The 13,557-nt window shown below is 35.9% G+C and overlaps 1 protein-coding gene across 1 annotated transcript in view; it reads left to right on the top strand.

The window, feature by feature from the left end:
- Positions 1-9,507, top strand: part of LOC107674349 (plexin-B1-like) — a 46,676-nt gene extending 37,169 nt beyond the window's left edge. The window contains exons 19-35 of the mRNA XM_016468304.1: positions 136-294; positions 1,598-1,746; positions 1,908-2,008; positions 2,644-2,861; positions 3,317-3,495; positions 4,138-4,204; positions 4,536-4,682; positions 4,778-4,937; positions 5,052-5,155; positions 6,094-6,175; positions 6,283-6,449; positions 6,604-6,764; positions 7,584-7,731; positions 7,905-7,969; positions 8,094-8,169; positions 9,029-9,103; positions 9,185-9,507. Coding sequence (XP_016323790.1) covers positions 136-294; positions 1,598-1,746; positions 1,908-2,008; positions 2,644-2,861; positions 3,317-3,495; positions 4,138-4,204; positions 4,536-4,682; positions 4,778-4,937; positions 5,052-5,155; positions 6,094-6,175; positions 6,283-6,449; positions 6,604-6,764; positions 7,584-7,731; positions 7,905-7,969; positions 8,094-8,169; positions 9,029-9,103; positions 9,185-9,289 — 2,163 coding nt within the window. The 3' untranslated portion in view covers positions 9,290-9,507. The remainder of the gene's footprint in view (positions 1-135; positions 295-1,597; positions 1,747-1,907; positions 2,009-2,643; positions 2,862-3,316; positions 3,496-4,137; positions 4,205-4,535; positions 4,683-4,777; positions 4,938-5,051; positions 5,156-6,093; positions 6,176-6,282; positions 6,450-6,603; positions 6,765-7,583; positions 7,732-7,904; positions 7,970-8,093; positions 8,170-9,028; positions 9,104-9,184) is intronic.
- The last annotated feature ends 4,050 nt before the right edge of the window (positions 9,508-13,557 follow it).

Here is a 13,557-nt window from a genome sequence, read left to right on the forward strand (position 1 = left end):
AACTTTTCCATGACATTCTAATTTATTGAGATGCACCTGTATATTTTATATATATATGTAGTATACATATAGTATACTACATATAGTATACTGTAGTTTAGTTGCTGACACTGAGGATGTGTTTTGTGTCTGAAGGGTAAGGGACTGACACTGGCTATGAACAGAGATGAAGTTGTGGCCCAGCTAGGGGACAAAGAGTGTGTCGTCAAGACTCTTGATAACACACACCTGTACTGCGAACCACCTGAGGAACAGCCTCTCGCCCTGGACGACAGTGACTTACCAAGACTAAAGGTCAGTCTTTATCCAGTGTCAGCTTTAGTTGTTTCATTGGATGTTTTTTTACATTTACATTACATTTAGTCATTTATCAGATGCTTTTATCCAAAGCGACTTACAAATGAGGACAATGGAAGCAATCAAAATCAACGAGAGAGCAATGATATGCAAGTGCTATAACAAGTCTCAGTTAGCTTAAAGGGGTCCTATTATGCTTTTTCACTTTTTCAACTTTAGTTAGTCTGTAATGTTGCTGTTTGAGCATAAAAAAGATCTGCGAAGTTAGAAAGCTCAAAGTCCACTTCAAAAGGAGATATTTTATTTAACAGAAATCACTTTTCAAAAACTACAACGAACGACTCGTTTGGACTACAACACATATTTTCCGATACAGGAACTATTCAAGCCGTTCATGCCAGACTGGGGAGAGAGGTGTTGTAATAATGTAAAATATGTGAAAAATATAATTGTATAATAATATAAAATTGTTTTTCGAACAACCTAGTATGAGAGCCTGTTCTAGTACACCCCCAAAACAAAATCAAGACTTTGTAAAAGAGCATAATAGGACCCCTTTAACGCAGTACACATAGCAAGGGTTTTTTGTTGTTGTTGTTGTTGTTTTTTAATTATATAATAAATAAAAAGAAAACAGATAGAATAGAAAAATAATAGAGCAAGCTAGTGTTAGAGACCTTTTTTTGCTTTTGTTAATTGTATAATAAATAAAAATAAAACAAATAGATAGAATACAAAAAGATTAGATAAGCTAGTGTGTTTTTTTTTTTTTTAAGAAAACAAGCAGTTAGTAAATGAATAGAGTGCAAGTCTAAAAGGGGCAAGTTTTTTTTTTTAAAGAATAGAATTAGCATAGAGAGTGCTAGAGTTTTAGAGTTTTGCTAGAGTTTTTTAGTTTTAAATATATAGCCAAAATAGTATAAATAAATAATTATTGGCCATAACATGAAAATAATTATTGGCTTATCGGCTAGAATTTTAATATTGTGCATCCCTAACGCTTTCCATGAAGCATTGCAAATAACATATCAAAATCGTGACTTTTAGATCAATTCAAATCACATTGGCTTGTGTCTTCTTCTCTGAACAGCCTCAGAGCTCATAGTAGGTCTGTCTTGAATGGTTCATATATTGTTGTAAATCATATTCTCTGTGGTAAAAATTTGGTTTTTATTACCGACTGTGGCCTGGAACCCGTCGCTTTAAAAAGATGTAATTTATTGCTTCATGCTGTGTTGTATCACACCTGCTTAGAATTGTGTCTTCATTTTGCGTTCACATGCTAACATCTATGTGTTAGGTGTTAATGGGAAGCCTGGCGTTTGACTTGGGTCCAGTGCAGTATGACAATGATTTACACTCCCCGGTGCCTCTGGCAGCTCAGATCGGCCTGGCAGCGGGGGCCGCGGTGGTCGTTCTCATCGTGCTGGTTATCATTCTCATGTACAGGTAGAGTGAATTCAGATGGCAGATTCCTCACCCTTCTGGGCTTGTCGTCATGACGATGAGCCATGAACTCGCATCCAGCACTCAGAAAGAATTCTAATGGTATCCATTTGTCGAGGGTAACGCTCTAACCCTGTGTTTGCTCTCACTCCCTGTTTCTAAAGGCGGAAGAGTAAACAAGCTCTGAGAGACTATAAAAAGGTTCTGGTGCAGCTGGAGACTTTGGAGATAAATGTTGGAGACCAGTGCAGAAAAGAGTTCACTGGTATGGTAACACTGTATCTATCTATCTATCTATCTATCTATCTATCTATCTATCTATCATCTGTCTGTCTGTCTGTCTGTCTGTCTAATGTATGTAGTATGTATGTATTAGTTTATTTTTATTATTAATTTTAGATTTAGAAAGATTTAATTTCACGTACATGTTTCAAAATGTTTAATTTTACTTTTATTGTTGTAGTAACTGGTATTTGGGAAGATGAAAAGTGAAAGTGACGTGATATGTGGCCAAGTATGGTGACCCATACTTGGAATTAGTGCTCTGCATTTAACCCATCCAAAATGCACACACACAGCAGTGAACACACACCCGGAGCAGTGGGCAGCCATTTTTGCTGCGGTGCCCGGGGAGCAGTTGGGGGTTCGGTGCCTTGCTCAAGGGCACCTCAGTCGTGGTATTGAAGGTGGGAGAGAGCACTGTACATTCACTCCCCCCACCTACAATCCCTGCTGGAACGAGACTCGAACCCGCAACCTTTGGGTTACGAGTCTGACTCTCTAGAAAATGACAGTTTGCACTAATGACGTGCACTTTTTATTCATGCGAATTGAGAGGCACTTTTCGATTAATAATATCCATCACATGCACCATTAAACAGACTTTTTCCCGCCCTCCAGATCTGATGACGGAGATGATGGATTTGAGCAGTGACGTTGGTGGTCCTGGCATCCCCTTTCTGGATTACCGCACATACGCAGAGCGTGTTTTCTTCCCCGGCCAGAAGGGTGCGCCGCTGAGTCAGAATCTGGATTTGCCTGATTCTCGCAGACAGACGGTGGAGCAGGGCCTGGGTCAGCTCAACAACCTGCTCAACAACAGACTCTTCCTTATACGGGTCAGTGAAGCGCCTTGTTTTTGCTCTTAGTTCGGCTCTAGCTTCCCGTAGAGGAAAAGTGTAATTACAGCGTTTATGCCGCTGGTGTATTCAGCACGTCAGTGGCTGTTTTTGGAGCTGTTATTTCACCTCAAAGAGTAAACAAAAGATGAAAAAGAAAGCAAATGTAATATTCATTTTGCACAGAATGCGGCTGGATGCCTGTTTAGTGGAAAGAGGGTTTTTTATTATTATCTGCTGTCAGACAGCAGCACAGAACTTCAGCGTTGAACTTCAGCATTTTAAATATTTATCCATCGTTGCAGTCTGAGGCTTTGTAGAGGTTTTACAACTGCAGTGTTTTGAAAGCTCAAGCTGTTTGATTGAAACTGGTTAAACTGGTATGCTCTTGTAGTGCATTTTAGGCAACATCTAATGGCACTAATGCAGGTAAACTCTGCTCTGGGTTCCTCTAGTTCATTCATACTCTGGAGGTGCAGCAGAGTTTCTCGCAGCGGGACAGAGGTTACGTTGCATCTCTTCTCACGATGGCCCTTCATGACAAGCTGGAATACTTCACAGATGTGATGAAGACCCTGCTGGGGGATCTAGTGCAGCAATATGTGGCCAAGAACCCCAAACTCATGCTGCGCAGGTATTGTACATACACTTTTTATTTATTTGGCATACATTTTTTATTGTTATTTTACCCAAAACAACTTGGAGTGCATTCAAGGCATATGTTTTATTAGTATATGTGTTTCTTGAATCAAGTGGCATTGATATTTACTCCTTTATGTTTGGAGATGACACATGAAAATAGTACTAGAAATTACAAGCAATAAATTAATTTATTATTTTCATATTATTTTTTTTGTCATTTTTGTCCTCATAAAAACCCAGTAGAAACATATTTTTGAAGATGTAAGCTTGTAGTTTACCACAAAGCAGGTGGTTACGAAATGCGATTTGATTATACTGTATTGTATGTTTGTGTGGTTTTCTAGAACGCATTATTCAATAATATTCAATAGATAATAATAAGCAGACTAATAAGAGACTCCTAGCTTATGAAAATGAATTGCCTCTATTGATGTTTTTACCTGGTGTCTCTTAAGACTCCAAGCGGAAATAATGTAACATGTTTCTAGCTCACAATAAATAAATGTATACATTTCAAATGAGTGCATCATATGTTAGTGTAAAAAAAAAAACAAGCAGTCTGATCCGTCCTGATCTGATTATAGTAAATCTAATCTGTAATCTGAAATGATATTCCACACGTCATCATCTGTAGGACAGAAACGGTGGTGGAGAAGATGCTGACCAACTGGATGTCTATCTGTCTCTACTCATTTCTCAAGGTATCAGAGCATGTGATGGCTTCAATTCTATGTATTTGCATTGATTGATGAGAAATTTAATTTATAGTTTTAAATTGTGTTATTACTATTATTATTTGTTTATTTTTCACAAGAAATATATTTGAATTGAATCATTGTTTTAATTAAGAATAAGAATTTCATTAAAATATATTTCTTGTGAAAAATAATCATGTATTTTATTATTTACGAGATATATATTTTAATAAATAATTGTTTATTATAATTATTATTTTAAATAGTTTAATAAAAAAATAGATCATTATTATTATTATTATGGACTATTTATGTATCTTTTGTGTATTTTCGCCAGGAGGTTGCTGGTGAGCCTCTCTACAAGTTGTACAGGGCTATTAAATACCAGGTGGATAAAGGACCAGTGGATGCAGTGACGGGCAAAGCCAAACGCACTCTCAACGACAGCCACCTGCTCAGAGAGGACATTGAATACTGCTCAGTGGTGCGTCTCTGTAATGCTTCCATCTTAATGCTATATCAAGCAAATCTTCTAAATGAATAAATCTAATAAGGACAGATTTTTGTGTCTCATCTCAGACTCTGACTGTGCTGGTGAAGAGCGGTGTTGAGGTCCAGCCCTGTCCTGTTAAAGTTCTGGACACTGACACCATAACTCAGGTTAAAGATAAAATCCTGGACCAGATTTATAAAGGAGCAGCATTCTCCCAAAGACCAGCCGCAGACTCACTGGACCTTGGTACGGTTTTGCTAGAGATATCTAGACTAGTCACCACTACAGTTCTGTTTGTTTGAAGAAACACTTTTTTTGTTGTTGTTAAAGCTTCTTGTTTTGTGTATTGTTCTCCTTCAGAGTGGAGATCAGGCCAGGCGGGTCACCTGACTCTTTCTGATGATGACGTCACAGCCATCATTCAGGGTCGCTGGAAACGGATCAACACTTTACAGCACTACAAGGTACAGCTGGACATTTACTGTTAGGGCTGCACAATAAATCGAAATGGAATCAAGATCGCGATTCGACAGAAGCTGCGACAAATAGGCAGCCCTATTTACTGTGACTAGAATTTTACATGGAAGTTCATTCAGATTGATTAGTTTGCCTATGGGTTGGTTAGTTGATTTGTGGGTTGCTTGATTTGTAGATTGACTGGTTGGTTGGTTGGTTGGTTGGTTGGTTGATTGATTGCCTATTGATTGCCTGGTTATTTGGTTAGCTGATTTTGTGAGTTGATTGATTTTTTTATTTGATTGATTTTGTGAGTTGATCGGTTGATATTGTGTGTTGATTGTTTGGTTGTGTGAATTTATTGTTTGGTTGATTTTTTGAGTTGATTGGTTGGTTTTGTGAATTGATTGGTTGATTTTTGTAAGTTGATTGATTGATTTTGTGAGTTGATTGTTTGGTTGATTTTATTGTTTGGTTGATTTTGTGAATTGATTGTTTGATTTTGTAACTTGATTGATTTTGTGAATTGATTGGTTGATTTTGTGAATTGATTGATTGATTTTATTGTTTGGTTGATTTTGTGAGTTGATTTTGTAACTTGATTGATTTTGTGAATTGATTAGTTGATTTTGTGAATTGATTGTTTGATTTTGTAACTTGATTGATTTTGTGAATTGACTGGTTGATTTTTGTAAGTTGATTGATTGATTTTGTGAGTTAATTGTTTGATTTTGTGAGTTGATTGTTTGATTTTGTGAGTTGATTGTTTGATTTTGTGAGTTGATTGTTTGGTTGATTTTGTGAGTTGATTTTGTAACTTGGTTGATTGATTTTGTAAGTTGATTGATTTTGTGAATTCATTGTGAGTTGATTGGTTAGATGATTCATTGATCATTTGTTTAGTTGACTTGATTTAGCTCTAAGTCTCTCTCTTCTCTCTTCTCAGGTACCTGATGGGGCCACTGTGGCTCTCATCCCTCGTTCCCAGAGTCCTCTTGGAGTAAATCAGTTTTACCAGACTGGAGAGAGTAAGTTTAATACTTTTTGATCAATCAAAAGTAAATGGCCATCACTTTTACACTCTATTCAGCAAAAAAAAAGATAAATTTCTTCTTGATGTCTGGTCTTGCTTTAGAAACTCCCATGCTGGAGGGAGAGGAGGAGGAAGGTCTTCGTCTGTGGCACCTGGTGAAGCCGAGCGAGGACCCAGAGATCCCCAAACACAGGAAGAGCAGCATGAGAGAGAGGGAGCGGGCAAAAGCCATTCCTGAGATCTACCTTACACGACTGCTTTCTATGAAGGTATGTGAGATGTGTGCGATGGAGTCATCTTTAATAGAGTACTCGCCACATCAAACAAATCCTGCCGTTTCTCATATTTTTTGAGATCCGTCTTCTGCCGCTGACTGTCGATGTGATTGAAAGCTGCTCTGTGTTTACAAATGTGTATCTTCAGGGCACTCTGCAGAAGTTTGTAGATGATGTCTTTGTAGCCATACTGAGTACGAAACGGCCTCCACCCATCGCTGTCAGATTCTTCTTTGACTTCCTGGACGACATGGCAGAAAAACACGGGATTGACGACCCAGAGACCGTTCACATATGGAAAACAAACAGGTCAGTGCTATTTTCATTGAAAATTCATTAGGCAGAAAGTGTGGAACCCTGATGTTTCTATAGTACTTAGTACAGCATATGAATTGGGATTAAATATGACATTTGGAGTGGAAATTTTCACTTAATTATTTTAATTTAATTTGTTTGGTGCTGTTTTTTAAGACATTAATTTTATTTACTCTGAATTATATATAATACTGAATATATAATTTGAATTATTTTTAAAGATCCTTATCCAGTAATTACAACAAATAACTGCAAATATCATGAAAAGGCCCTGAAAATATTGCATTATCTAGTTATTGCTCCTGTGTAAAATTTGCTAAGCTAGCAAATCATTCTTTTGAGTTGTTTCTCCCAAATCAAATTGTTCACTAATTGGTTTGAACAATTAATTACTCAATCAGTCTGAATTACAATGGATTAAATTATTGAAAACTATAGATAATACAAAGATAATGGAAAAGCCCTGGATATTTGTGAAATCTGCAAATGTCTATAATGAATATACATTTTTATACACATTTCAATTTGTAATATTTCTTTGGCTAGTCATTGCTCGTTTGTGTAAAAAAAAAAAAAAAAAAAAGAGCAAATCATTAATTTTTCCCCCTAATTAATTGGTCAGACTGGTTCAGAATTTGGTCTGAATTATTCATTAGTGAATCATTCTGAATTTGAATACTGAAATCTCAGTAATTGCAAATGATTGGAAAGGTCATGGAAATTCATGGAGCAGAAAGTGTGGAACCCTGACGTTTCTGTGCTCGTTATATTGAATGTAATTAAAATGCGTTCTTGTCTTCCCTCCACCTGCAGTTTACCTTTGCGTTTCTGGGTCAACATCTTGAAGAATCCTCAGTTCGTCTTTGACGTGCAGGTGACAGATAGCGTGGATGCCGTCCTTTCCGTTATCGCACAGACCTTCATTGATTCCTGCACTACATCCGAGCACAAAGTAGGCCGGGTCAGTACAGCAGTTAACCTCTTGACCTCTCTAGCTGTGACCTCATTATGGTGAGAGTGTGCATGTAGAGCGAGAAGATGAACAAGGGCAGGAAAGGAAAAAAAGGAAATAAGAAAAAGCTGAAAGATGCTGTAGCAGTGAAAGAGCTCATTGTCGTGTGTCTTGTCCTTCAGGATTCTCCAGTGAATAAGCTGTTGTACGCCCGAGAAATCCCACGATACAAGCAGCTGGTGGAGAGGTGAGAAAATCTAAACGTTGTATAGCAATGCAGACTTTTGCATTTTTAACACATTTATTAGCACTGAAATGAATAGAGGATGTTCATGGTATTTAGTGCTATAAAGCTTCTTCCTCTCCTGCAGGTACTACAGTGATATTCATAACGCCGTGTCTGGCTGTTACCAGGAAATGAATTCAACCCTCACAGAGCTGTCAGGGGTGAGACTGGATTGTATTCTATTCAAAATTAAACTCGATTTGACATTTTAACACACAGCAGGGTCCAAAAGTATTAAACCACATTGAGAATCTGGGATTAAATGTCTAGTTTAAGGGTCATTGACGTGACACTCATTCATTGTCCACTATTAATTTATTCAAGCATACATAAGCAATTCACATAATTTGCAATTCACACATACAGCAACTTGAATAGTTCTGTTTGATTGATCGATTGATTTTGATCAGGTTATAAAATGTGGTGTGTAATTTTTTGAATTAGTAATTGTAAAATATTAAAAATAGTTTTGAATTAGTAGTACATAATATTTGTAAAAATTTAAAAAAGCCATGTGGTGTGACAATTTATTTAAATTAATAATTGTAAAACAAAAAATATTTTTTAATTAATAGTACATGATATTTAAAAGTCATGTGGCGTGAAAAAACTTTGAATTAATAATTACAAATATTTTAGAATTAATAATTCATAATATTTGTTTAAAAAAAATGGCATGTGGTACTATTAAAAATATTTTAGAATTAATAATTCATTGCATTTTTTAAAAAATAAAATAAAAATGTCAATGTGACAATTTAAGTTAATAATTGTCAAATATTAAGCATATTTTTTGAACTAATAATTCAAGATGTTTGTAAAATTATTGATATTTTTTGAATGATATTAAAAAAAAACTTCTTTGAATTTACTTTTTGTACTCTTACATGTATTTAAGGTATAAGGAAAATGTGCAATTTTTTATTGAGATTTTCCTTCCTTCTTAAAAGATTTTTCCTTTTCTTTCTCAAGGACACTTAAACCTTCTGTTTTAAGATTCTGATGACTGTCTGTTTTTAGAGCTTTGCATCTGAGATGAACAGTTTGGTGGCGTTGCATGAGCTGTACAAGTATATCAACAAATACTATGATCAGGTCAGTAGAGACTGATATAAGCTTCCTATAATGTTTGTGCTAGAGCAAATTAATATATTCTTCATATTGCATTTTGTGCAGATTATCATGTCTCTGGAAGAAGACACTGCGGGTCAGAAGATGCAGCTGGCGTATCGGCTTCAGCAGGTTGCCGCCCTGGTGGAGAATAAAGTCACTGACCTTTAGGCTTTGACCTTTCACCTTGTCGTCTAAGCTCATCAATAATCACGTCTTATCATTTGTGATCGGCTGATGAAATGCAGTCACTACGTCAAACACTCGTGTGCTTCCACAACCGTTCACATAAACTACCTGCATATTCTTAACAAAAGGGAACAGGAAGTAATGATCACTTTCTTCCGATGAAACCTTAATGGGAATTTTATTGGAGAAGGATTGCTTTTCAGACTATATGTGAAGTTTACTTAATTCAAATTCTGACACGAGACTATTTTAATCACACTACTGAAGCAGCTCTCACATATTGTGACATGCTGAGACACATTTTATACCATTTTTACTTCCACTAAAAATGTCAATACTAAATGATCAGATCCACTTTATGGAGATTCATGAACTGGTTCAACGAAACCTTACAGTCATGTCAGCACTGCGGACAAAACCTACATTTACTTCTACTGTACGTGGAGTATTTCGTTCCAGGTTTAGAAAAGTTCTGCTCCTGCACAATCAAATCCCAAACTCAAAGACTGTCCTTGGCCCTGTGGTGTTAACCTTTTATACTAACATTTCTACATTAGTATTGCAGATCAAAACAAGTATTAAGCTTTTACAGGGACTGTAGAGTAAGTCTATGCACACAAGTGCCAAAACAAGTTATAAGAGCACAATATTTATGTGCATGTTATTGTGTAGCTTTAGGTGTGCATGCAAAAAAAAGACGAAAAGTCACAGTTTTCAGGTTTTCCGCTGTTGTTAATATCTAAAATATCTGGAATTTCTCAAATTTGTTAAATGTGATCATCTGAATTTGGTTTGTAGTACCATTAGCTGGTTAACTTAAGTTCATCAAGAATTAATACGCCTTCACTCCCATGATTTCTGATAGCTCCCTATAAAATATGGGTCCGGGCCACATTTCGCTCCCAAAAAAACAGAAAGAAAAAAATTATACTATATTCTTACACTTTAACTAATATATCATTATTTTTCTTTTCCCAGTAATATATTTTTGCATTGCTTCTTAATACTTCTCAGAATGTTGCATTGCACAATATCTTTCATTTCAATTTTAATTTCTGATTTTATTTGATTTCGGCATGAAATCAATCCTAGATCTTTGCAGGTTTTGTGAGATTCACCCACACTTACAGTGCATGGCATTGATTTCCTAATGCCTGCTTTGTATTTAATAGCACAAGCGAGCACAATTAAAGATTCAATCTCATGCGTTTTGAGTCTCAGATGAAATTGCAATGCAGCTGGGATGTCCTGTCTCTTGGGAGGTATTGAAACAAAGCTGGGACAGTTTGGGTCATTGGATTTCGGGTTGGCAAATGAAGAAAAGCATCTTTATTCGCTTGGTCCCAATGATTAGAAAAGCAGCAGTCGGATTGAGAGTTGTGTTCATCAGACACTGAATAGAAACTAACTTATTATATTGTAAATAATGCTTATTTATACGTGACCGCCAGTGTGCCTTCTTTGTTACTTTTTATAATGTCTACACTTTAAGTAAACATGCTTGACATTACTTGCCAAATGGAGGAAAAGATGAACTGTGGCACAACTGTTTCCTGTTGGGCTTTTAGTTTCTGGACTGCAGCGCGTCTCAGGATTATAGCCGTCGATCTAAATGGATTCAATATAAAACCATGTGTAGCTCAATCATTTCTAGTTTGCCCTACCGGCTCATTTCCGATCTGTATTCACCTTGTCACAAGTGATGATGGTGTAAATTATTTTATTTTTTATTTTTTTGTGCATCCATGCTTTTAAGCTTCTTAAAACCGTCATGATTTGTTTTTGCCTGAAGCACTTTGTGGTTACATTTTGGCTCACACATAATGTCAAAAAAATGTTGTAGTTTGATCATGAAGCTGGTGTCATGTGCTTTAACATGATCCCTTTTATCTGTAGAACTGAAAATATTAAATTCAATGTACAGCTCAAATGCATTTTTGAGATGTATGCAGTTTTTGCTGGACATCTCAAATGCATTTTTGAAGGCTTCCCTGTTCCTGCATTTATTTGTGAGATTTTGAGCTATTACGCTTCATCATATTAATGTATGCACAGAGTTGTGTTTTAAAAATGGAAAACGTATTAGTTTGCTCATCCTGTGTATGTTTATTAGCCTGTTGTTGAATGTGTTTGGCCTCTGTGTATTTTTTGATTATTATAGGCTGATGCATGCTTGAGATTTGATTGGATTTTCTGATTGGGGTGCTTTATGAGAGGTTCACTCGATGGACTGCATTATGAGTGCCTGACTCTCATAAAAACACTCCTCAGAAGAAAGTGTGTGTGCATGAGAGTTTGTAAGTAATTGTAGCGCTTCGTACATGATGGTGAGGTTTTTTGGCGAATCTCCTGTTATGGACACTTTTCTCTAAGAGAATCCAGCGAAACCTTCTTTTTGTACAGTCTTGCAATTTCCTGTTTTGCCAGTTGTGTGGAATATGGCTTTGTATCTTTGCAGATATACAATTCAGACCATTGTTTAGAGAATTGTTGGTGTATATGGAGCCCTTGCCCGGCACCGAGTTTTACACAACTTTTATACAAGGGTAAAAGTGAAGAGGACTTGTTCTTTTTCTTTTTTTTTTTCAAACTTGGACAGACTTACTCTCTCCATTCAGGAGAAATTGGGAGCCAAAATGTTGAAATGAGTGAAATGGAAATTTGTATCTGGAAAAAATAAAGCTATAATTTTAACAATGAAGACATTGTGTTTACTGGTTTGGATTTTGTATATCTGTAGACAGCAGAACAAAAGTGTCTGGGACAGTATTTTAAATGGGTGGATCCATCTGGGCTGAATGACTTAAACTGACATGTCAATAACAAAAAAGGAGGATTTTGGTTCAAATTCTGAGCCATTTCTACTAAACAATATGACATAATTTCTTGCTTTAAATTATAAACATGAGAATGTACAAATATTTTACTTTGTATTCACTGAAAAGGATAAGATTTTAATGCTTGAGGTGGGAAAATGTTTTATTAGAGGTTTAGTATGTATGCCTAATAATAAATGTTTTCTACAATAATTAAATATAGTAGAAATAAAAAATTAAAAAAACAGGTTACTAAAATAAATCAAAATGAAAAACCTAATGTAACTTTTGGTAAAATAAAATGAGTTCATCCAAAAATGTAAATTTGCTTAAAATGTATCAAAGATGCAGATGAGTTTGTTTCTTCATGGGAACAGATTTGGAGAAATTAAGCATTACGTCATTTGCTCACCAATGAATCCTCTGCAGTGAATGGGTGCCGTCAGAATGAGAGTCCAAACAGCTGATAAAAACACCACAATCATCTACAAGTAATCCACACCACTCCAGTCCATCAGTTAACGTCTTGTGAAGTGAAAAGATGTGTGTTTGTAAGAAACAAAACCATCATTAAGGCATTTTAACTTTAAATCATCACTTCTGGTCAAAATACTGTACAAATCCATAATCTATAATAAAGCTTCCACCAGTGAAAAAGTCCATCCCCTGTTGTCCTTTCACATCAAAATCCACCCTCATATTTGTTTAGAACTGTTTTTGCTTTTTCATGGTGTTTAACCTTTGCATATTTCTCTCCTGATTCAGATAAGATGACTTTTTCACGGGAGAAAGCAATATTATGGATAGAGGACAAAACACAGTATTTCAGTTCACAAGACATTAATTGATGGACTGGAGTGGTGTGGATTACTTGTGGATTATTGTGATGTTTTTATCAGCTGTTTGGACTCTCATTCTGACGGCACCCATTCACTGCATAGGATCCATTGGTGAGCAAATCATGTAATGCTACATTTCTCCAAATCTGTTCCGATGAAGAAACAAACTCAACTACATCTTCTTGGATGACCTAAAGGGTGAGTAGATTTTCAGCAGTTTTCATTTTTGTGTGAACAATTCCTTTAATGCTTGCTGAGTCAGCCTGACATATTGGCAGAAATAACAAAAAGGATTTTTGTTCAAATTCTGAACAATTTTAACGAAATTTGTGACAATGTCTGGTTTAAGATGAGAAAAAAAACATGATAATTTGCATGCGTTTTGTTCTGTTCCACTAATTTTACATTTACATTTAGTAATTTAGCAGACGCTTTTATCCAAAGCGACTTACAAATGAGGACAATAAAAGCAGTCAAAACTAACAAAAGAGCAACAATATTATAAAAGTGCAAATGACAAGTCTCGGTTAGCCTAACGCAGTACACGTAGCAAGGTGTATATATATATATATATATATATATATACAGTGTTGGG

The sequence above is a fragment of the Sinocyclocheilus anshuiensis genome, unplaced genomic scaffold, assembly GCF_001515605.1.
Source record: "Sinocyclocheilus anshuiensis isolate Anshui unplaced genomic scaffold, SAMN03320099.WGS_v1.1 scaffold188, whole genome shotgun sequence".
NCBI lineage: Eukaryota > Metazoa > Chordata > Actinopteri > Cypriniformes > Cyprinidae > Sinocyclocheilus > Sinocyclocheilus anshuiensis.